At 39.1% G+C, this 25350-nt stretch overlaps 2 protein-coding genes across 2 annotated transcripts; both read left to right on the forward strand.

Annotated features, from left to right (window-relative positions):
* The first annotated feature begins 3260 nt into the window (after positions 1–3260).
* Positions 3261–7431, forward strand: eif4ebp3l (eukaryotic translation initiation factor 4E binding protein 3, like). The gene is made up of 3 exons (XM_074648052.1): positions 3261–3648; positions 5695–5871; positions 6831–7431. Exons 1-3 carry the CDS (start codon positions 3519–3521, stop codon positions 6857–6859), a joined length of 336 nt encoding a protein of 111 aa, XP_074504153.1. The 5' UTR covers positions 3261–3518; the 3' UTR covers positions 6860–7431.
* Positions 7432–13917: 6486 nt separating this feature from the next.
* On the forward strand, positions 13918–24636 carry LOC141775097 (cysteine-rich and transmembrane domain-containing protein 1). Its single transcript, XM_074648074.1, has 3 exons — positions 13918–14085; positions 20622–20938; positions 23565–24636. Exons 2-3 carry the CDS (start codon positions 20641–20643, stop codon positions 23666–23668), a joined length of 402 nt encoding a protein of 133 aa, XP_074504175.1. The 5' UTR covers positions 13918–14085; positions 20622–20640; the 3' UTR covers positions 23669–24636.
* The last annotated feature ends 714 nt before the right edge of the window (positions 24637–25350 follow it).

A 25350-nucleotide genomic window follows, 5' to 3' on the forward strand; every position in this document is an offset into this window, starting at 1 on the left:
TTCCTCATTAAACACATTTTCTCAAATTTTCCTTTTTTTTGGTAGCAGTATTTTTGGAAGCAATATTCTTTCTTTATTCATATTTCTATTGTATATTTTTCAGTGGAAATCGACTTTACAAATCAAATGTGAAATAAAATCAGCAAGCTGTGTTACTTCATTTTGTGTCCACTGTGTAGAAAGTCATATTTATGAACCAAAGAGAAACAACTCTACAGGCATTTGGATCACGTATTTTCTTTCTTTCTTTAGTTTTTCATGTTTTCCACCCCAAAAAACCCAATGTAGAACGATGATACATCACCCAAGAGATGGGGTAAGTTGATAATAAAATCAGAGTAAGGTTCAAAGCAATAGGCCTACAATAAATACAAAGTACCACAACCATGACAAAATAACATACACAAAAAAACATGTAAACTCAATGTATAAATATGTAATGGAGAAATAGGTCAATAAAATAGAACAGATACAGGAAATGACACTATTAACCTTATTGATTGTTGACGTGAGAGACGTGCAGTAGCCCCATACAGTGACACGCCTGTAGGGGGCAGTGTGGTCGAGTGAGTAACACGGACATGCGCTTGTTTTGTGAACCAGAGGAGCCCTGGAGAGCAATTTTCTTAATGCCCTTGTTGACCCCACTTTGAAAATCATGAAATTTCTCAGTTATCAATTTTACCCCCATTCACCAAAAGAACAATTTTGTGTAGCAATATACAACTGAATGACATCAGATTGATGGGTGAGACAACTTTATCACTATTAAACAGTATATTTCCTCCTGTAGAGTAAAATAACATACCTACACAATCGGGTCTCGAAAATGTTTATGTTCTCATCATAATATCTAATAATCAATCAACTGATTTTTTCTGTCTCTCTTATTTGTTAATTTGTTTATCACAATTTAAGAATATACAATATAACAAAAAAAATGAATAATAATATACAGTGCAGGAAGAGGCAAAAACCCCAGTGGGCTTATCTGAAGCCTCCACCTAGAGACCAGATTAATATAAAGAAATAATATGACTACATAATAGTGATAACAAACAATTAGGACAAGATATATATAATAACAACAATAACAATACAGTAAATATATCAAAAAAGACAAGTGTGTGTGTGTGTGTGTGTGTGTTTGTGTGTAGCGTGGAAATGTATGGTTAGTGTTTGTGAGGAGGATATTGATTTAAATATCTATAAAGGCTTCTGGGCAATCGTAACAAAACAACATTGTGAGTGGGAAAAAAATAAAAAACATAAAAACAGATACATGGACAACATGGGGGGAAAGCAATTACAAGACAGCAATTAAATGAACCTTTAAGCGACTTTTGAAATATTTGACAGATGAACAGTTTATTGATAGAAGTGGAAAGCTACTCCATAATTTGGTTCCTCTAAATCTTATCGAAAATTGACCTCTACTAGTGAGGAATTTAGGAGGATGAAGATGTAGAGATTGATGGGTTGAGTAAGAATGGACCTGAGAATTTGTTTTAAAATAGGTCTTGAACTGCTCAGGGATATTCCCTTCACCAGAAAGTATCTTATAAATAAAAACACATATTTGAGAAATATTGATATCATAAATAGTAAGAATCTGGAGTTTCGATTGCTTTTAACTGGAAGATATCCGATGCACCTACAATGGGCGCTTGGATTAAAAATATGTCACAATGTATGTCAATGGAGAGAATAACATATACCTTGAAAAACAAACTGGGTGTTTATGAGGAAATATGGAAATCATTTAACGATTTCATAAGAAGTAGTGATATTGGTGAGCTTCTACAGGAGGAATAATTAAGATAGGATACGTAAAAATTCACAATAGTGTTAGACCCTCAGAAGGGAATGGATTCTTGTTTTTGAAAATCTTTCTATTTTATTAATTATTTATTTTCTATATATTTATTTTCTGTTTATGTGTATCTTCATTTTGTTAGAGGTGCCATTTAACTGTTTAATTGTATGAGTGGTACTGTGAAGCTGTATATTGATTTTGGCCATGTAAGATAGGGAAAAGTTAAGAGAGAACGGATGGGTGTGTGGGGTATGTTATATTTGTTAAAGTAAATCCTGTATTGAATATATTGCATAATAATGCTGATGTTTGTATAACAAAAAAAAAACAATAAAGACATTGTTAAAGAAAGAAAAAAAAGAGAATCTGGAGTTTCTTAAATAGAGGAGCAAGAGGAGATGTGTGACTCTGATCGAGTTGCACTATCTGTTTATATCATGTTTATTTTTGTTTATATCTTATTTTGTATATTGTATATTGGTAGAATTTCAATTCTTTTATTCTTATTTTTATTCTAACGTTTTTTATCTATTCTTTTGTTATTATACTGCTTACTTGCACCAACAAAACCAAAGCAAATTCCTAGTGTATAAGATAAGATAAGATAAGATAAACCTTTATTAATCCCCGGAGGGAAATTCAGGTGTCAAAGCAGCAACATCAGCAAACAGAGTGAAACACAGGAGAGGTAAAGGTATACAAAAATGATAAAAACAATAATAAAGATATAAAAGATACAGAGTGAATGGGTGAACATAGTGTGTGCAGTCCGTCAATAAATTAATGTAGAATGTGCAATAAATAAATGTAATATGTACATATGTGCAGTCTATAAAGTGGTATATAGGATGTATAGTGTAAAGTAATGTAATGTATGTAATGAGTAATGTATACCTAATAAACACGATTCTGATTCTGATTCTGATTCAATCCCCTTATTCAATCAATTTGCACTATCTGTTTATATCATGTTTATAGCTTATTTTGTATATTGTATATTGGTAGAATTTAAATTTTTGTATTCTTATTTTATTCTAACGTTTTTATGTATTCTTTTGTTATTATACTGCTTACTTGCACCAACAAAACCAAATCAGATTCCTAGTGTATACCTCTTACACCTGACAATAAACATGATTCTGATTCTGATTCTGATGTTATATTTGTTAAAGTAAAACCTGTATTGAATATATTGCATAATAATGCTGATGTTTGTATAACAAAAAAAAAACAATAAAGACATTTAAAAAAAAAAAAAAAAAAAAGAATCTGGAGTTTCTTAAATAGAGGAGCAGAGGAGATGTGTGACTCTGATGCAATCCCCGTTTTGTTAGCACCGCCCCCTCGAGCTGTCCCATACAACAAAACATTCGCATCACATATCCGTGGCCCCCACGTGTCTCATAGCTGTTGCACAAAAACATCACGAGTGGCTGCTGCAGCTGTGGGTGGTACAAATACAGCACATGGTTGCGTTTGGTAGGTGCTTGTAGCAAACGGACACACCAGCGGGTCTCAAACTAACTCTACGCTTGTTTGAAGTCTCAGTTTACAAGTTAAAAGTTGTGCAACTTTTTTTACTTTGGTTTACTGTCAGTAGTGAAACCCCACTGGGACTTTTGAGGACTTTGAAAACCCACTAGTCCCTCACTCTCCGCCTGCAGCAGCAGCAGCAGCAGCCTCGCAGCAGAAAGCTATAAGCATGTCGACCACTAATGAAGTGAAGAGCTGCCCAATCCCCACCAGGACACTCACCCTCCAGGACTGGTCCCAGCTACCCGACTGTTACAGCCAGACACCCGGGGGGACACTCTTCTCCACCACGCCTGGAGGTAAGACCTGGGGAGTGCAACGCCTTTTCCATATATTTAGTCTACTTTTGTGTGGAATTTACTTCGATGTAACTCAACAGTTTTGTCGTGCAAAATATTGTCGTGCAAACTCTCGCGAGAAGTTGCAAACAATGGAAACATGCATAAAATAAAACAGCTGAGAAAAAGTGTTTTAAAGTGTTATTTAGCTCACCCTAACACTGTCAAATAACCATATAAACAAAACTATAATAAAGTTGAATAAATGCCTTGTTGCTCTCATTCTGCTTAGTTGGCCGCAACCCTCATGTTGTCAACAAGTTGGCTGTCATTTGTTAGTTTTGAACACTAAGTTGAACCAAACAATGGAATCAAGAAGTGCTATTACGTAGAATATACTCATGTAAAATTATTTTTACAAGATATTCCTTTATTAGTCCCACAGTGGGGAAATTTGCAGTGTACAGCAGCAAAGGGGATAGTGCAAAAAACAAGTTGCATCAGCTAACAGTAAAAAAAGAACCATTTAAATAGAAGGAAGTATAAAAATGGGAGCGTTGTATACAGTATTGACAATAAACAGACTATTAACAAAATTGCACAAGTGGAAAATGATATTGCACAGTGAGAATGAAATGAAATTCCACCTGAAAATATCAGGTTATTGTCAGTTTTTGGTGTGTAAGTGTTAAGAGGTCTACTGGGAGCTGTGCTGGTTGTTTTATATTAGTAAATTTCAAATTACACTTTAAATAAATACCACACATTAACAGACATGTTTATCTTTGATTGCTGATAGCAGAACAATAGTTGTCACTTTGAAGTACATGAGATAGATACATGATTATTGGCATGTAAACATGACAAATAAAAACAACAACACACTGTCACTTGTTGCTGCATGTCTAAAGACGACAACAAGAGCTGTCTACCCCGTGACTTGTGATTTAAAGAGGGTGTGTTTGTGTGTGTGTGTGTGTGTGTCCAGCTGCCAGAACGGCAGAGTGATTGGCCTCTGCCTTGGTGGAGGAGCTGGAGGCCGTCCTATCCGCGCTGCTCTGTGCTTTGCATTTCAGGAACAGTAGAGAACATTCTGTACAAGTTAAGAGGAGGAGGAGGAGGGGAAGGAAACCTCTAATGCATGGGCAGTGTGAGCAAGATATATTTATTTTATTAGTACCAATTGACGGCACTGGTATAGGAACTTGCACCAGAGAGTTTTGACTTGTGTTCCACTTTGTGTGCAACACATTTCGCTCTACTGGGGTCATGCCATGTGTTGCTCAGACTGACCTTTTTTTTTTTACATAAATGCTCTGCACTCTGCCTTGCAATGCATCGATTGCGCTATAGCTTGCATTCCAGCCCTCTTTCCTTGCCCCAATTCTCTCTCTCCTCCCTCTGCTTTACTTTTCCTTTGTCCGGGACGAACTGCTTACCACAGTCATTGCATAACATGTTTTTCCTCGTGGCGAGGTCGAGGAGGTTCAAACTCCAGTAAAGAAGCAGCAATCCACTCCTTGACTCAGTCATATCCTGGTCAAACTTATCACAACACGCCATTTTTACGACGCTGTTTTTCGCTTGGAGTCTGTCCAAGTCCAGATGGTGACAGACATGAGTCGTGTCAAGAAGATTTTAGATGTGGCAAGCTGCAGGGTTTTGCTTCAATCATGTCAGCACTTTCAGGAATCCTTGGATAGACACCTAAGCGTGTCACATCTGCCGTCAGTGTTAAATTACTTTACCCAGTGAAAGAACGAACATGTGGCTTTAATCTCGAGGCCTCCTGCTTCAAAAGAGAATGTTTTGTGCTATGATTTCTAAGAACTCATGGCAGCCTTCAGCCCTCCCCTCTGCACACACACACAAACCTACTTTTCCTATTCAAATCCCCTCCGGTAGAAGATAATGATGCTTAACTCCCCAAATGTGCACCTTGCCAAGATGCTCTTGTAATCATATGTTGTCAGAGAATTAACTTAATTTCCTACCAGGAAGTGAGATTTAATGTTTGTTTACTGCAGGTCAAACACCAGATTTTCTTTTTTCCCTTTTGTCTCTCAGGCACCCGCATCATCTATGACAGAAAGTTTCTGATGGATTGTCGAAACTCCCCTCTCGCCCGGACTCCCCCATGCTGTCTGCCCCAGATCCCCGGGGTAACAGTACCTGCTACACACCCTATGGGAAAACTACAGGATCTCAAAGAGGAGGAAGAGGAGGAAGAGAAGAACATTGCAGGTAAACATGCAACTACTAAGTTTTTTGTTTTCTCTGAGCTTGACTCGTTGTGTGCAAAAACATGTCAATGTTTCATGCTTTCTGTGGTTTTATGAAATCAAGATATCCCCCACATTGCACACTTTCGTAGTCTTATTTAATAAGAGAACTACACATATCAATATCCTCATGCATAAAGTGCTCTTCCAGCTGTTTTCTCATGTACTTGCAGCCCTTTTGTTTCCACCCTGAGTTGTCATTTTACTGAGTCATGATTATTTAACATGTGTTATACAGCAGATAGGTGCAGCATGTGTTCCTACAGTGCCATGCCTACATTCTAGCAGCACAGTATTTGTGCTGTGTTAAGGACCGGGACAGGAGTCACGTGTTTAGTCTTTCAGGGGTAGAACCAGACTTTTAAATCCAGGTTAATAGTGTCAACTGTAAATCTGTTGTTGCTGAGGAGTTAAGAAAGATATCAACAGTTAAGGGTTTACTGAACGTTCAGTGTTTCTGATGGCCCTCCCCAGAGGATATAATGACATGTTTGAGATAAAAGACGTCATTCTGGCAATGATTCATGGCAGTGTAACTAAAGGTTTGGGTTCATGGGCAAATTGAGATTTATTATTGAGCAGAATACATCAAACCATCAATCTGCCCCTCTCCATTCCTCCTGTCAAACTAAAGACCACGAGGATTAGTGTTGACCCTCTTTTCCTCTATCTCACTTGTCTGAGTTGGTAAACACACAGCATATGTCATGCGGTCTGGATTTGCGAGCTACACCCATTTAGTCCAGTGTTTTGTTTTTTTCCTTGCCAGTTATGAACGCATTGATTAGGTCTGTACTTTGCCATCTTGTCTGTAGTCTGTTAAGGTGTGGTTGTGCTTCGGCTGCAGACTCAACTGACAGCTGATTGTCAAACACCTCCCATTTATAATCTGAACTGTTTCTTCTCTTCCTTTTTCAACAGATGACAACCAGTTTGAGATGGACATCTGAGCTCCAGTATTACCTCCTGTGGAGAGTTATTAGTTAAAAACACCTCGCAGGTCATTTATGACTGTAATGCATTACATATAAAGCTTTTTTTCACCTTTTTTTTTTTTTTTTAAATAAAAGCTTTTGTGAGGAACCAAAAAAAGGATGGAAAAGTTAGAAAACAGTAGGGTGTTTTTGACCCTAGGAAAAAAAGTGTGTTAAACAAAGAAAATGGTATTTAATGGGCTGATCGGTGGCTCACTCACTTCAGAGCTGCAGCAGGATTGAAAAAATCCATTTTGATTTCACTTTTTTTAATCTTTTGTAAATAACATTGTACAATGTAGCCTATTTTTTAAGTTGGGGAATATAAGATGATTACATTAAGACATGTAGAGTTTTTCACTGCAGGCATCAGTTGTTTTGTTGTATTTCACCCCCAAATACGGATGGCTGACTTTCTTTGTGATGGGCAAATGAGTGTCTCCTGATATTGGGGGTCAGGGCCTACTGAATATCAGCTCCTACTCTGTTTTGTATGGAGGGAGAGCTGAGATGTGAATAATTTCAAATAAAGGCTATTCAGACTGCCAGCGATCGCTTTTGTCTTTTTCTTTTTTCGTTAAATGTTAGCCTATATTACATTCTACTTCGAACAATGCGTAGGACATTGCTATTCTATGTATCTATGACAGAATGTGTAATAAAACCATTGAATTGGGTAATTCCCTTGCATTGTAGAGCTGCATGCGGATATAAAGTGCTTAACTGTGTACCATTTTAACACCCAGCCCATATATCACACACTGATAATACATATGTAGGAGAGAAAAAATACCTACTTTAGTCTATTTTTTTGTTGTTGCTATTTTCATAAAATATAGGATTTTTCTTAACTGAATTTGAAGTTGTTTTATTTATTTTGTTTATTGTTTTTTAAGTTTTACAGAGAAGTTCAATGCTAATTATATTTTGTGTTTTACAAACAAAAGGATGAAAAAAAGGATTAATTAGCAAAAGATTAAAAACTCAATGAGAAATAAATACAATAAAATTAAATTAAAAAAGGGGGGATTCAAGTTGCTTACAATTCAACATGAAATTTCATTAATGCGGTGTATCCAAAAATAATGACTGTAGGTCCACAAATGACATAAGAGGAGATTTAAGCTTAGATTCAGTGTAGTCCACGAAGGGACGCCACATTTTCTCAAATTTGTTGGCAGAGCCACGAAGCATAAACCTGAGTTTCTCTAGTTTTAAGTGCTGTATGACATCTCTCAACCATAAAATGCAACTGAGAGGTTGTGGGTTTTTCCTGTTATGGAGAACCAGCCTGCGCGCCAACAACAATACAAAGGTCAAATTTAAAGTTTTAAATGTTTGTTTCATAAAAATGTGTCCCTTAATTCAGTAAGATCTTGTCTATAACATGAAAAAGCATGTTGCCATAGAAACCTACATGTTAAGGAGCTAATGTGTTGTATAACCGTCTCATGTATGGTATGTTTTTGTACACTGGTGGTGTGAACTCCCCTCACACAGGCAGACAGATTTAGCCAGTGTTGAATTGATTATGCAGTCAAGCTTATTAGCATTAAGGTCAAATGTAAGCATACTCTATGTTGCTCAATATATAATATTGAACAGTCAGAAATATCTTAACAGACTTAATGCTAATTTTGTGATATTTTTTAACAACAGGAGTGAATTCAAAGTGCCCCATTAGCACACGGTGCTGAGAAGCTAAATGCTACCCGGACCCATGTACAATGTGTCTCTCACACTATGAACAGGGTCTGGGCTGTAGGTACGCCTGCTTGTTCCAGACGCTGATCTGTAGATTAAGGAGGCTAACTGTAGGAGTAGGCCTGGTCTTAAGTAATGAGGTCAGCTGCAGCTCAAAGGCCAGACATACTGAGACCACTCTGCAATGTGGGGGTGGGGTGTGACACCTGCTGGTATTTGACCCGACAGTCATCTCAGATATGTATTCGTCGATTTATGAGTTCTGTTGAGGCAGATGTGGCATAAATATTAGTTTCAGCACAGTCTGATGATCCCAAAACTTGGACTTTAAAGCTATCAATGATGTCAAGGTGGATCTTCAAGTGAGAACAGATAAGCAGGTCCCTCCCTGTGCGTCATACATGAGTTAGGGATGTAGGTCAGTCTGCTCAGCTGGTCCAGTCCAATGACCTTGCAGGTGTGACTGGGAATCACTTTGCATTGCGTCAATGTTAACTGACTTTTTGCCAGGAGGCTCCGATTTATATGATTTTATTTATAATAAGAATCAGAGCAGATTTTTATAAACGTGCTCAGTATTTGGCCCATCACAATTCTTCTAAGAGCATGCAAAGTAAACTTGATGTGTGCCAGACTGTTACTGTGCACTACAGTAAAGACTGGACCCAGACTGGACGCACTCCAGTGCAGAACGATAAGATAAAAGTTGGGGTAATACTTAATCACTTAGCTGTTCTTTGTAAAACGTGCCGATTGAACTGCATGCACTGTTTGAACAAGTTTGGGTGTATGTTTGTGCTGAGCGCACGTGAGAACAATGCCAGGTGACTAGGAAGAACGCCACATGCTCCTGTTTTGAGGGATTTCCTATATGGCAGAGGGGGAGATGCGAAACTGAAAATGATACTCAGACGTTTTTGGTGATATACGGAGTGGGTAAAGGGTTATGCACATTTACGGGTACACCTGATGTAATCATCCCATGTCCTATTCTGGGATGGGCACCAATGTACAGCACAAACACAGCTTTGGTGTCCAGAAAAAGAGGTGAAGGTAAGGGGTTGGGGGGACGTTGCCCCTCTTGGATGCCTTTATGTTAGATAAAACATGATCCAGTAGAGAAAACACGATGAAGAGCCCTCCAGGGTGCCCTTCCAGTAGAGAAAACGAGATGAAGTGCCCTCGAGGGTACCCTTCATTTAGAGAAAACACGATAAAGTGCCCACTAGGGTACCCTTCCAGTATAGAAAACGTGATGAAGTGCCCTCTAGGGTGCCCTTCAAGTATAGAAAACGTGATGAAGTGCCATCTCGGGTACCCTTTCTGTAGAGAAAATGCAATGAAGTGCCCTCTCGGGTGCCCTTCCAGTAGAGAGAGCACGATGAAGTGCCCTTACAGATGGCCTTAAAATTGAGAAAACATGATGCAGCGCTGGTGCCCCACCGCATGCAGCTGGTGCCCTTTTATTTTTTTCTCCCCCTACCCCTCAGAGTCCGCCACTGCTTCCAGCAGTATGACATACAGTCTACAATTAGAACTAGCTGCTCAACACATTGTCTTAAATGAATTCCTTTACCTCCATCAATAGGCCTTCTGACCCATTGAAAACCAATGATGACAAGTGATTTCAACACGAGGTGCATCATAAATTAAAGGGACTGTTGACGGTCCAGCTCAAAATAGCTCCCTCTTGACTGACAAGTCATTGTGATTACAGGTTTGTTCATGTTGGACAAAAACCCGCCAATGCAAAATCTGCCTTCCTTATGCATCTGCACAATAGCATGATGATAATCTAGCCACATCAATTTGATGTGAACTTCAAGTAAATTATACCTGCATAGAATTTGCTTTCACTGCACGCTTCCAATCACACTTGTACATCATTTCTAACATGCAGTAATTGGCCATTTTTTTATAATTGTAAACTGATAGATGGGATTATGTCAAGACGTGTTTGAAGCAGTGGTAATCCACTGCTCAGAGTGGGAGATCCTTGTTGGCTTGTTTATCAGTGGGCATGTGACAGTGACACATAAACTTGTCAGTAACTCTCTGGAAGAGGTATACATCACAGAGGGTCAGAAGTGCCTGCAAACATGCATTTGACAAGGCTTCTTTTGTTGTTTAGAAATGTGATGCATTCTGCTAACCCCCATGTTGTTATATAATTCCATACATTTCAGTCAATGGTTTGTTTGCCATACATCCATAAAATGTTGTTTTGCACAATATGAGCCTTGTACCACTGTAAACAACTTCCCTTCAGATGACCACCCCTTCCTTCCCACTGAGAGTCAATGAACTCTGGTAATCTTGCTCCATTGCCCTTTTCCATAGACAAACTATTCCCCCTTTTCATCCCCTCCCCCTGCTCCCCTTCCCGGTAAGAGGGTTGGGCTGAGCTGGGCTGGACGACCAGGCTCTATTTCTGTCAGCTGCTCCTGTTGAAGCTGTTGGTACAGGCTCGCTCGGGCTGAATCGCCGGGGTGACGATGTAAACAGACACTCGTACACACGGCCTGCTTGGTCACATCTATCATGACAGGGTGGGGACTGGGGCTGAAGTGGATCATGCATGATATACACACACACATAAACTTTACATTGCAGGAATTAAGCCAACTATTTCACAGAGTGACTTTTGTTGAGTACACCAGTAAAATTATATTCAATTCCTAGATGTGCAGCACTTTATTGACAGTGTGCGTCTCAGATTTGATTTCAGTTTCTTTGATTACACTAGATTCATAGACAGGTATATTTAATCACTAGTTTCTGTTTAGCCCCTGCAGGTGAAGTTTGCAACAAAGAACTATATGAAGGTCTGAAAGGACTTGTCACATTACAAGAAACACACTTTTGAATTGTCCTTTGACAGCTAAACTTACACTGAAAGCAAACCTCAGCCTTGCTCGCTATACACCAATATGTATAGAATGACACTGTATTTGTCTCAATCTTAGGTTAAAGCTTATGATTCCGCTGTTTGTTGCAGGATCTCTGGTATGCCTCATAAGACGGTCTCAGATCAGTCTTGTAACAGCTGCTGTCAGGCTATTGCTTAATGTGTCGCCAGTAACAGTACCTTTCACCAAACATGTTTTCCACGCATGACTTTGTACGAGCTGTAAATATAGCTTAGTATGCATATGTCAAAGGTTATGTCCTTGTTTCTCGGGAGCACCGCTTGCCTACGACTCTTACTGTTGTTGTTGTAGGCTATACCTCTTGCACATAGTCATTGTGCAAGCTTTTATCACATGTTGCTACACGGTCCGGTGTCACCTTGCAGAATAGAGACCATTGTCCTTTTAAGATGTCAAGCTGGCCGGCTGCTGGTATGCTACTATGTTCATACTGTACTCATGTAATGTCATGTCTGATGGAGGAACTCAGATGATGTTTCACAACCCAACTCTAGTATCCCAACCCTATGACCCCTTGTATGTGTGTGCATCTATTACACAGCTATACTTTACAGAATACTATACATACTAATGGTATGTAGAATAGGATATTTTGTCATAGATATACAGTATGTAACATAGCTCCACCTCACACTGCTTCCAGACATGTCTTCCATCACTGGCTTTATTGTGCTGTACATGAACATGCACTCACAATAAAGTATATTCTGCATTATGCATGTGTTGGCAAGTATGTGCATGTGTGCTTCACTCTGTCTATGATCTCTCTCGTTCCTGCCCACCTAAAAAAGAGCAGAGACACTGACACTGAAAGCTCAACATGTGCAGAGAGGCCCAGGAGCCATAGATTTTTCCTGTCATAACAGACTCACTTGCATATCGGCTGCTCTTTTATGAACACAACATCTCAAAATTACACAGACGCACTATTGGGACCTTGTAACCCAGATCATTGTCAAGCATGTCATGTAGTTTAAAGACATTCAGTCCCTTTGATGTAAGCTTTAAATGAAAGCTTTGCCTACCATATCTTTGTAGCATTGTTATTTTAATAAACTTTTTTAATAAGATTTTAAAAAATGTGTCAGACTGACAGGCTTCACAGTGTCTTTTGGTTGCAAAAAAATGACAAGCAAACCAGTTGAAACCAGCTGAATTCATATTGAAGGGGATTTCTCTGCATGTCATGTAATACGGATAATTAAATTTAAAAAAAAAAAAAAAAAAAAAAGACATTAGCAAATATAATAGGCCTACACAACAATAACACAAATGTCTAACAACTCACTGCATGTTCATTATAATGCAAGAGACAGCAAACACCTGCACCTCAGAAGAATAGACTGGGAATAGTCTGCCATCTGCTGGGAGAAAACCAGTAATGCACGTCAGCTAAACAGGTGCATCTGGTGAATAAAAAAACACAATGATGTAGTTGTATAAAAGAGCTCCAGAATATGAGTTAATATTTATACAAAATATGTTATGTATATGGTATTTAATCTAATATAATATTAGCATGTTAAGAGCTTCCAAGTTCATGTGTTCATGTGCTCCCTTGGAAAAAAATAACCTATGCTATAAGAGGTAGCCCACAGCTTTTCTATAGGATATGGGATCCATGGATCACTTATATAGAATCTTCTTAACCTTTCTAGGGTATTTACTTAATTATTAATTATTATTCTCTACGTGCTGTTTTCTTTCTTTTTTCCCCCTCTACAGTTATTTATTTATTTAATTAATTAATTAATTTAAGGTTTCTATCTTACCACCATGGACTATACTACTGTAGTACTTATTACGTTTAATTTTAACTAACTAATTAAATTATTTAAAAAAATATTTTATGTTATTTTTTCGGTAACTTTACCTCTAGGGGTGGGAAGAAGGCTGGACCTGTCTCTGTGTGGGAGTGGGAGGCAATGTGTATGTGTGTATTTATGTATGTACATATTAAATGTTAAATGTAAGAAATATATATACTTTTTGTATTATGGCACCGGTGTCATATTTTGTTATGTTTGTTATGCTATGTTTGGAAAAAAAAGGGATAAAAATAATTCCCCCCCCCAAAAAAAAGAGCTTCCAAGTTTCCATAAGCTTATTAAAATAATAAAAGAAAATCAAATTCCAAGGGCGAAAGCAACTAGGTCACACATTAATGGTTAACATTTACTAGTCAGTCATCCTGACTATCCTCTCTCCTCATATATGTCGTCACTGACATAGTGATGTAGGCCCTATTTAATCTTTCATCTAGTAGTCAGATGATCAGGAGTCATTACTTTTCCCACTTGGTCATCGCTCTGTCTTGTGATTGGACACTGCGAGCAGCGACTGTCGCTTCAGCCAATCAGCTTCTCTTGTTGCCTCCACCAGCACATGACGTCACGTCCCCGCTAACGCGATACGCACTGGGTTTCGAGCAGCCAGAAACACTGGAGAGGGTCGCTGCTCATTGCGGTAAAACAAAGATTGTAGTAAAACTCTGAAGACAGAAGGAGTTTCTTTCTACACAGACGTCGCTGCTGTTCACACCAGGCCAGGATACTATTCATTCAAAAGGTAGGTAGGTCCACATAGTCCTTTTTAGTGGTATTTTAGTGTGTTTATGAGCCGAGTCATGATGAAGTTAGGGGGGGGGCTGAAGACTCCGGCCTGCAGATGCTTCTTCTATTAGGCCTTTGTTAGCAGAATATAACATTTCTTCATAATAATATGTCTTAAACATTACATTGATATCTTAACCTACTGTCGAAATATACTACTAACGTTACAATACTGATATTAATACTAAAAAAGGCTAATATGGTAATATAAAGATAATAACAAACGAGCTTAATAGCAGAACTCAATAATGCGGCTAAATGTCTCTGTTGCATTGTAGCAACAAAGACTTTGGTTCCTGTAAATTATATATATTGTTTTGTCGTGACGTGGCTCAGCTCATGTTTTTGTGTGTTTGTGTGAGATATAGATCTGGTTCTTCCTAATTATGTTTCAAATATTTTCATTAGGAGGCATGTGCATGTCAGTGATACAGACTTCTGTGGGGTGTGTATCATGCCTCATTTATATATATATATCAACAAAAACAGACAATACTAGGAACTAAGGGCAAACAAAAATGGAGACAAGCAAATACAAAGAACATAAGTAGTTAAAGGGAAAAAAACAAACACAAAACAAAACAAACAAACCAAATTAAATAAATAAAACACAGACAACACCCTAAGGCACACAAATAAGGGAGCCATTGGCGACATACAGCATATACATAAACATGTGTGGTTCTTCCTAATTAGGTCCAATGGGGGTGTCATTCTTCACATGCAGCCTCTAAGTGAGTCTTGTGATGTCTCTAGATGTAGAGAGAGAGAGTAAACACAGTATGCCAGGCTACAGAGAGAGGCCTGTGTTAGCACAGTCTCAATTAAATGAAGCTCTTTTTTTCTATACACTTCTATAGGCCCAACATAGCCTTGTGCCTTTATAGAGATGCTCTTCTAGGCCAGGGGTTTCTCAACCTTTTGTAACTTGAGGCCCACTTGGAAACAGGCACATCTGGCTGTAGATGTTTTGAATGTTGACGAATGTTTTTTGATACCTTATGATTCTGTAATTTGCTCTTTGTCTTCGTTTTCAATTGTTATGTTTTGTTTTATGTCTGCAACCGTGTAACTGTGGTGCTGCCTATCTTGGCCAGGACACTCTTGGAAAAGAGATTTTTAATCTCAATGAGTTTTTACTCCTGGTTAAATAAAGGTTAAATTAAATAAATTAAAAGAAACTTAATGACAAACTGGGTTATGAATATGTGTTATGCCACTGTGAGGTGTAATGACCCACATAGATATTCAGCTTACCCTCACCCATCACTGCCTGCCATTATGCATACTAAACTATTCAGGGTCATATGTCCTCACCACACACTTTTACTGGTTTCAAAAAAATTGCTCGATTTTGTGTCTATGCATCTGTGACATCTATATCTGTAAAGGGGAGACTCGTGGGTACCCATAGAACCTAATTTCATTCACATATGAAGTCAGAGGTCAAGGGACCCCTTTGAAAATGGCCATGGCAGTTTTTCCTCGCCATAATTTAGCGTAAATGTGGAGCGTTATTTAGCCTCCTTCCCGACAAGCTAGTATGACATGGTTGGTACCAATGGATTCATTAGGTTTTTCTAGTTTCATATAATGCCAGTATATTCACTCTAGCTTAAAAAGTGAGCCGCTACAACCTCTGAAATACAGAATAGCCGTTAGTCTAACCATTTGGCAGCACCTTCGCGGCCCACTAGGTGTCTCTCTGACGCCCACCAGTGGGCCCCAGCCCAGTGGTTGAGAATAGCTGTTGTAGGCCATATTTCAGGGGTAAAACTAAGAATGTATTGTGTTAAAGGGGAACTACGTCCATTTTCAAAAAGTCATACATGTTATCCCTATTGTCTAAGACAGTCAAAAATTATTAGTAAACATGAACAACACTTTATACTCTATGACATCACACATTTGAGTTTTAGCACTCTAGTTTTGGGATTTTGAGTTGTTCATGTTTACTAATATTTTTTGGACTGTCCTAGACCATAGGAATTACATTTATAAATTTTGAAAATGGGTGTAGTTCCCCTTTAATGTGTAATACTTCTGCCCCACAATCTATGATCTGCTATTATCGGACCATAACTGCATTTAGTTGTGCTACTCTGTGCTGTACAATGACAATAAATGAAACTACAGTTGACTATCAGATGATCAATTTCAATGACACATTTCCTGTTAAACTTCTATATAAAAAAGGGAACTTGTTAATAATAATGTTAAGCTCACACAGTATCATGTCAGATCATTGCTCTTGGCATTTATCAGTTTAACAACAGCTGATGCAAGCAGCCCTCAACGGGTTCACAAAGTTTAGATTTATTTGATCAGGTACCTTGTTTTGTCCCTTCTTTAGTAGGTATTGTATTGATGAAGGTTAATAACTTCTACCAGTTACGTGGCCTATTTTGTATTGTACATTGTTTAGATAGATAGATAACACTATTTACAAATCTCTATATAAATGTACATAGCACTACTTTACGCTAGATAGAAAAACTACAAAAAAATACAATGAAAAAGAGTTAAAGATATACTGTATCTCTGCTGTGCAAATTGAAAGTAACATATGCTGCCATTATAATAACACATATGTCAGTGAACTGACCGCGCCTTACTTTGTCAATATATACAATGCCATTGTCAGAGGGATTTAAAAGACTCAGAGGCGTCTCAGATGCACTGTCCACGTGTGTGTGTGTCTGTACGTGTATTAACGCCATGATACTGTTGTGAAAACATTGTCAGAGCTCACTCACTTATTCTCGCGGCCCAACATGGAAAACAAATGACAAACATGCAAGTGAACACTAAACACGCACTGTGCAGGCCTCCATGGGAGAGACAAGCCCTGTAAATCACTTCTCATCAGAGCTAAATCTGATACCAAATACTGGTACAGATTTACATGGGTACAATAAAAGACACAGTGAAGGTGAACTTTGATGCTGCTCACATCCTTATTGGTGTCTGATTACTGATTATTTGCAAGGTCCCTTTGAAAGAAGCCGTTCCTCACCCTTTAGCCAGTAACGTAACACTCTCTGGTCACAAATGACTTATGAGGTGCAGCAAAGATCCAGCAGCCATCAAAGAAGCTTCTCTGTTAACAGAGAGAGATCTGATAATTGTGTTATTTTACTACTCCACGTCCTCGCTGCCTTAAGGTACAACAAAAACAAACCATCAGGGATCACTGTGTTCCTCCTGGAGCATGGTAACCATAGTTACAGAGGCCTCGCCATCTGTCAGGTGGTGAAATGTTCAGACGTCTTTTTAAAAGCACTGCACACAGAAGCTTATTGCTGATGTAGTAAGTGTAACTTAGTACAACATTAACAGTTGTATTTCTTCTTACAATCTAATCTTACACTTTCATGGTATTGTGAAATGAGTGTGAAATGTACTCAATATCTTATTTATTTATTTATTTTGCAGAAATTAAGACTACACAAACATAACAAACTATATATATATATATACATACATATGTGTTATTATAATGGCAGCATATTTTACTTTAAATTTGCACAGCAGAGATACAGTATATCTTTAACTCTATTTCATTGTATTTTTGTTTTTATTTCTTCTATCTATTGTAAAGTAGTGCTATGAACATTTATATAGAGATTTGTAAATAGTGTTATCTATCTATCTATCTATCTATCTATCTATCTATCTATCTATCTAAACAATTAACCTTCATCAAACCTTCATCAAAACAATACCTACTAAAGAAGGGACAAAACAAGGTACCTGATCAAATAACTTCCCTTCTCAGGGGAGAAGGGAAGTTCCCTTCTTTATATAGAAGTTCCCTTCTTTATATAGAAGTTTAACAGGAAATGTGTCAATGAAATTGATCATCTGATAGTCAACTGTAGTTTCATTTATTGTCATTGTACAGCACAGAGTAGCTAGATAATAGTCAGATAATAGCAGATCATAGATTGTGGGGCAGAAGTATTACACATTAAAAAGGAACTACACCTATTTAAAACATTTATAAATGTAATTCCTATGGTCTCTAGGACAATCTAAAAAATATTAGTAAACATGAACAACTCAAAATCCAAAACCTAGAGAGCTAAAACTCAAATGTGTGATGTCATAGGGTATAGAGTGTTGAGCTGCTCCATAGACCATGAATAGGGAGAGATGTTCTAGATGACATTGAGAGCACCCGGGGGGATGATCTGAGTATATGGAAACAGTAACAGAATATTGATTCATAATTGATCAGCGCTGCCTAGTTTGATTGGAGTTTGCGAGTGATTGACAGCTGCTCAGAGACGGCAAGGCTCTGACTGGTTGTTTTCCTCCGGTCTGTGGAATCCTGCAGATGCCATTAGGAGCACCGGAGGACACAGAGACACATGATTTTTTTCAGATTACCTGTCTCATGCACTACTGTCAGGATATAGTGACCGTTTTATAATAACTTTTTTTAATCATACCAAAGAGCCATCCTTAAACCTTGTTATTGATATTTTTACCAAATAAAGAGATAAAAGATTGTTATACTTTGAACCTAATAAATACAAAGTTGTTTTTTCCAATACATATAAAGGCATTGGCAACTGGTTTTGTGTCTACCAATTCAAGAAATGCCTTTTGACGCATTTCATTTTACAGCTACAGCATTGCTTGGTTATAGGTGGAGGACGTGGATGGAATAGCTGAGCAGAAAGGAGTCGGAGGAGTGCTATTTAGATGTTTATAGTGTACATACACAACGTGACAGAGGAATCCTGGGAGGCCTAGCAGAGATGCAGTTTTCCATCTGGCCCACTCTCCTTTTGTTTTGGCTGTTCTACATGAGCAAACCCAGTGATGAAGGCTAGCATGAGGGTTGCGAATGGACCTGGATCTGCCTTATCAGCAGCCATTAGCGGGAAATGCACCACCTTCTCACGAGGAACAATTAACCTTTAGACACAAAGCCAGATCGCAAACATTTATTGTGCTTTCCAAACAGCCTAGAAATTAAAACAGCTCCTGTAGGCAACAAAATCTTAAATCTCCCTATGTTGTGTTTGTCTCACACATCAACACGGAAACCACGAATGTGTGATGTTGTTGCATGTCAAACAAACTGTGAAGATACAAACAGTACAGGCCTGTTTGGTCACTGCGATCTCTTTCTCTTTCCCATGGCTCATTTGATTACAGCCTCACCCTGCACTCTGTGTGAAGCTGACTCCTCCATTTGTAACGTCTCTCAGTGTGTGAACTGTAAGAAAATGGTGCTTATCTGCGGCTCGGCTGATGTGGGTCGTGATCGGCTATTGACTCATAAGACACCCTCAACAAGCACAAACATAATATGCTGTGCTTGTCTTCTCTCTGTGGCTGATGTGGGGTTGTTTGCCGTATGAGGCTGCAAAGGCGTGAAAGCAGCAGGAGATGAGTAGAGGGATTAGGGAGAAACTATATGAGATGTTCTTCTCTGTTCTGGGAAACATTTGCATCATTTTTGTGCCTGTGTGAAAATGTCGTGTTCTTATGAATCAGGACTCGGAGGAATTCATTGCCTAATGTGACTCTAGAGGCTGAATCGCACGCACGCACGCACGCACGCACACTTTTTTTCCATGGTCCATACAATGCTACACGTTGTTCTGATCTTGAAACAGAATTAAGGTGCATTCCCATAAAGATAACCGCAATCCATGATGATGGACTGCTGCTGTAAGCGTGACAGTATAATATATAATAACCCCAAAATGTGCATACTGTTATTGTTGTAGTAGGAAAATCAATATGTATATTCATACTAACGATACATGTAAATAGGTATTTATATCTTTATTATACACTTTATTTAAAGTATGTAGAATTTAGGTCTCACCCGAAGCACTTCGAAGCTTCAAAGCTTTGTCCGTTGCCATGGTAATTAACCTCCAAATCAATATTCGAATGCTTTTTAATTTTTTTTTTTATTTAATATAATATAATAATAATGTATAAATCCCCAAATAGCCCATGAAATAAGAATCCCACAACATTATTCATTATTCACATTCAACATTATTTATATATCGCTGTTTGTTATTTGTAGAGGTGCGTGTGTGTGAATTAGTGCGGCGGCAGCAGCACTGTTTTGGGCACTGAAATAGGGGAGATGGAGACAGACAGACAGAAGAACATGTCAGCCTGCTGCGCCGCGAAGCTTCGAATACATTTGAATATTTCTCACCGAAGCTTCGAAGCCCAAAAAAAAAAGGTATTCGGTACAGCCCTAAATTGTTATTGTACATTATCTATAACATATCCTTCCACATGTCTGCATAAAAGCAGAAAAACAAGTTGTACTAATTTCCAATATGTGACTTGTACCACTAAGTATTGTATTATATTGTATTCTCGCTGTTTGACATCAGTATACAAAGCACACACATCCTCCACCTGTCTGTACTGTAGTGTTTACTCAGCACACTAATAAAGATGAGCCATTATTTACACCATCACTCCTATTGTCTCCTTGCTCTTCAGGTGATTGTTGAATCCAGAGATGAATTTCGAGCAGCCCCCTCCGTACCCAGGCCCCACTGCTCCAGGCTACCCAGCCCAGGGCCCGCCTCCACAAGGCTACCCACCTCAGGGTTATCCTCCACAGGGATACCCTGTGAACATGGAGCAGCCTAACGCAGCGTATCCTAACTACCCCGATGGACAGATGGGTCCCGGAGGTCCTTATCCTGGCCCAGGACAGCCTCCCTACGGGTACCCCGGACAACCACAACCACAGTTTGGCTGGCAGGGGGGACCCCCTCAAGGGCCCATGTACGGGGAAGCTCCCAAAAACACAGGTGAGTGATAACACAGGACAGAGACGCTATTCATAACGTTGTGAGAACAGAACGGTTGGAAGACCGCGGATGATAAGAGAAGTGCTATCCTGAAGGACGTGTTAACACGGAATAGTTCAGTCGAAGAATTGTGAAAGGATTTGCGTTCTTGAATCCAGGCTTTTCAAAAGATAGTGACAGGTGTGTGTAGCCAAAATCAGCCAAATGTTGTCTGCACATTTTTCACATCCTGTCACCTTTTGCATCTACAATAAATACTAACGGCTGATGATTAATAGCTGTGTGAGCTTTTATACTGTTCTTAATCTAATAGACCACTCTGACTTTAGGTGTGATCATGTTTTTTATATGAGATTTTATTTAAAAAATGTTGCAAGGGACACATTTTAATAGGTGTTGATTACTGAAAATGTCATTTATTGTCATTCGCCACTCTAGCATTTAGCTGTTCCCTCTTCATTATCTGATATTTCTCCAGCAAGACAATCTGAACAGAGGTGTGGAAGTCTTTTTTTTCTTTGCTGACTCACATATTTAAAAGAATACGTAGGGAAATTTCTATAAAAGAACTTTGATTCCGAAATTGGAAAGTAAATTATATCGAAGGGATCATTTGAATTTGATCATAATATTTGAATTTGCCTACCAATGCCTATGGCTGTTGGTAGCGGTCCGTCTATAGCGTCTCTATCAGGCCTTTTTCCACACAAGACATCTTGACATGTCACAGCAGGAAAAGCACAGGGGTAAATAATAAAATGAATGATGACTGAATTCCATTTAGCTGCTTTGGTTTCAGGGTCCTGGTGTTGTTCATGTCGGCTCACTGTCACATTGTCATAACTCACCGGGACACTTGAATAATAGTCGCCATAATGTTATTTAAAGAGGACCTATTATTACCTATTATACCTATTATTTTCAGGTTTATACTAGTACTACTATACTTGTATTTGGGGTTTCTACTAGAACATGTTTACATGCTTTAATGTTCAAAAAACGCTTTACTTTTCTCATACTGTGATACGCCAACCAAACCAAACTCTTCGGACTCCGCTCCAGCTCCGCTCTAACTAGCTTTGTTTGAGGGGCATGCCAAACTATCCGCTAGGCAAAATGTGTTACTTGGTGACATCACCATGTTACGAAAGAAAAGGCAGGACTTCCATCAAAGCGTTTCAGGCAGTTCAGGAGCAGTGTTGCTGTTTGGTGGAGTAACTCCCTTTGGCGTGGACTTTGCGCTTTGTAACTTTTCAGACCTTTTACATGCACAAAAAACTATATAACACACTAAAGGAAAGAAAAAAGCACAGTAGGTCCCCTTTAACTATGACAAATGAAAATATCTACTGTGAAAAGGGCCTATTATTTTCATTATCAATTAATCTGCCATTTATTTTCTATATGAATTGAGTATTCTTTGGGTTTATAAAATGTCAGGAAGTAGTGAAAATGATGATGCAAGATGTCTTGAAATTGCAAACACAAAGATATTCACTTCCCTATAATGTAAAACAAGAACAAGCAAAAAAAACACCACAACTGAGAAGCTGAAACCATCAAATGTTTGACTTAAATGTTTAATCCATTATCAAAATAGTTGCCCGTTCATTAGTCTGTTGACTAATTGATTGATGAATGAATTGTTTTAGCAACTGGGACTTGACATTAATGATTTAAACTGTGAAGTCAAGCCAGGTTTAAGATAAAAGGTGTGTCAGTGCAGTAGCACCTCCCAGCTGAGCATTCAGAATACTGTGAAACAAAAAGGAACACACGGTAAAATATTCAAGATGAATATGCAGAGCGAAGCTTCCAGAGGACACGGTTAACACCTTTTATGTATTAAAGCGAGCAGCGAGGTGTTACTGCAACTGACTTAAGATAAGCCTCTTCTGGCTGATCAAGGATCAGGAGAGTGCTCTGATAGAGACATTCATTATTAAATATGGGCCAATCATTAACCAGTCATATCATTATCAGAGTGATAAGTTGTCAGCTAGCTTCACTTAATCTCTTGACCAGGACGCCGGTCACCTTGGTAACACACTCCCTTCTATGTCATGAGTCACTGCACCTGGCTGTTAAACGCTGGATGAGTGTTTCCCTCCACATGAATGATTAATCGCAAAACACAAGGAAGGGGAGATGTTTTCGTTCAGGCCCGTCGTTTGACTCGTGTGGCGCAGATGGCAAACTCACACATATACGGGTAACACAACGCCGTTCACATGACTTATTTAGACGTATTGACTGAAGTGTGTGAAATAAAGCTGTACGTGCAAAGTAAAGGGAGGCGTGGAGCTCTGAACGCTCTCATCTCATTGGCTTAATGATACCTCAAAGCTGATGTTACTCAACTGTAACGCTGTCTGATCGCGGCCCTGGGCTGCTGCTACGGCATCGCCATGGCGATGAACGTAATTAGAGGGAAATCATAGCCGCCATGGTTACGCTCGAGCTCCCCGCTGAAGAAGACTCGACGGCGAAATCGTGTCTCGGTTTTTATGTGAGAAAATGAATCGCTAATTGCTTTCTTTAAATTGTCCATATCACCTCCTCGACCCCTCTTTTCCTCTCCTCATGCACTCTTTTTCCTCTCTTTTTTTTTTTTATTTCCCTCCAGTGTACGTGGTGGAGGACAGGAGAAGAGACGACACAGGAGACACATGCCTGACAGCCTGCTGGACAGCTCTGTGTTGCTGCTGTCTCTGGGACATGCTGACATAACTACTCCCCAACTGGTCGCCTCCCGTTGCCCCCCCCATTTCTGTGCCTCGAGCCCCGTCACCCTCTCCCCCCATCTGCCTTAAAAACCTCGCACTCCCTTAAAACCAGCCCTCCATTTCCTCTACAAGTCTTTTTACTCGTCTATAAATCAAAGCCTCGATCCTTTATGGAAGTCTCTGTCCAGAGCCACTTTACTCTACCACCGTGATGTGAATCCCTCAGCACTGACTGACCCTGTCCAGGGGGGCTACGCCGTAGCAGCTTGTCCTGAGCTTCTAAACATAAACCTGCTCTTCGCTGTAATCTTACACCAACACACTCACACCGACGTAGACACACGCACACACACACACACACACACTAACACTAACACACACACAGTATACTCGGATCTCAGGCTCATCTAGTGTGAGGCTCTTTGGCACTTTATGACGATTACCTCTGTAAGATACTACTCCTGCCTGCCCTGTCTACCATCCTCCCCGACCTCTCCTTCAGCTGAGCTATACTTCCCATCGCCAAGGGCAACCCCTTAACCCGAAACCTGCCCCCCCCTCCCCCCACCACCCCGGCTCTGTTAATGAGCCACAGGGCGCTGTTAAGGAAGCTGATGCTTGAAATGTTCCCCTTTCATTTGCACACAAGCTGTTTTTTGCCGATGTTTTTTGTCTTCAGGTGGAATCATATGAATGCATTTTTAAAAGACGACGGTGATTTATGTTCGATTACTGTTCAACAGTCGATGGCCACAATGTTGTTCTTCTTCATGATCTTGATATGAAACAAATATTCCAATATTATTTTTAATACATACCTTGGAGATAAAACTGAAAATATGTAAAAAAAATGAATAAAAAAAAGGAAAAAAAGTTGTGATTGCTTAAAAGAAGAAACTTAATCTGTCAGATGCCTTTTTTGCTTTGGATGAGAAACTTGCATTAAAATAATTTATTCCCATGAAATGGAAAGGCGTTGTCGTTTATTGTACATTTGGGGAAACTGCAGTATGTATGCGTGAGTGGTGTGTGTGGGAGAGTAGGGAGTATAGATCAGTGTCATGTAGCCGTCGGCGGCCTGGACGGATCCATTCAACTATTTATAACCCAGCTGCCAGTGCAGGATGTTGGTTGCGACATGGCCGCCTGCCTGACACGTTAACAATATGGTTCACAATAGTGAAGCCAAGTGAAACTAAAGAAGTGGAGACACAAAACTGACAAGGAGATAAATTACAGGATGTGTTATGGCTTACTAGTGGTGGGAAGTAACTAAGTACATTTACTCTAGTACTTGAGATATGAGTATTTCCATTTTATGCTACTTAATATTGTTACTCCACTGCAATTCAGAAAGGAACATTATACTTTTTACTCCATTACATTTATATGGAGGTTGTTCTGTATAATGAGTACAGTTGGTTTTTAAGCTTTTATACTGAAAAAAAGCTCCCTGCTGCAGCCAAAAGCTAAGCTACGGGAGCTGTGAGAATGAACCAATACTGGTAAGATGTGGGCTGTACAACCAAAACAACAAGTTTTCTCAGTAAAAAGACAGAGCTGTGGGTAGCTGCAGAGTTGGGTGAGAATTCTTAGTGGGTTCATCACTGCGGTTGACTCCTTTCACATGATGCATACAGGAAAGTTTCCAGACTCATCCATCTTTTGAACCTTACAATGCTGCAA

Source organism: Sebastes fasciatus, chromosome 10, assembly GCF_043250625.1.
Source record: "Sebastes fasciatus isolate fSebFas1 chromosome 10, fSebFas1.pri, whole genome shotgun sequence".
Taxonomy (NCBI): domain Eukaryota; kingdom Metazoa; phylum Chordata; class Actinopteri; order Perciformes; family Sebastidae; genus Sebastes; species Sebastes fasciatus.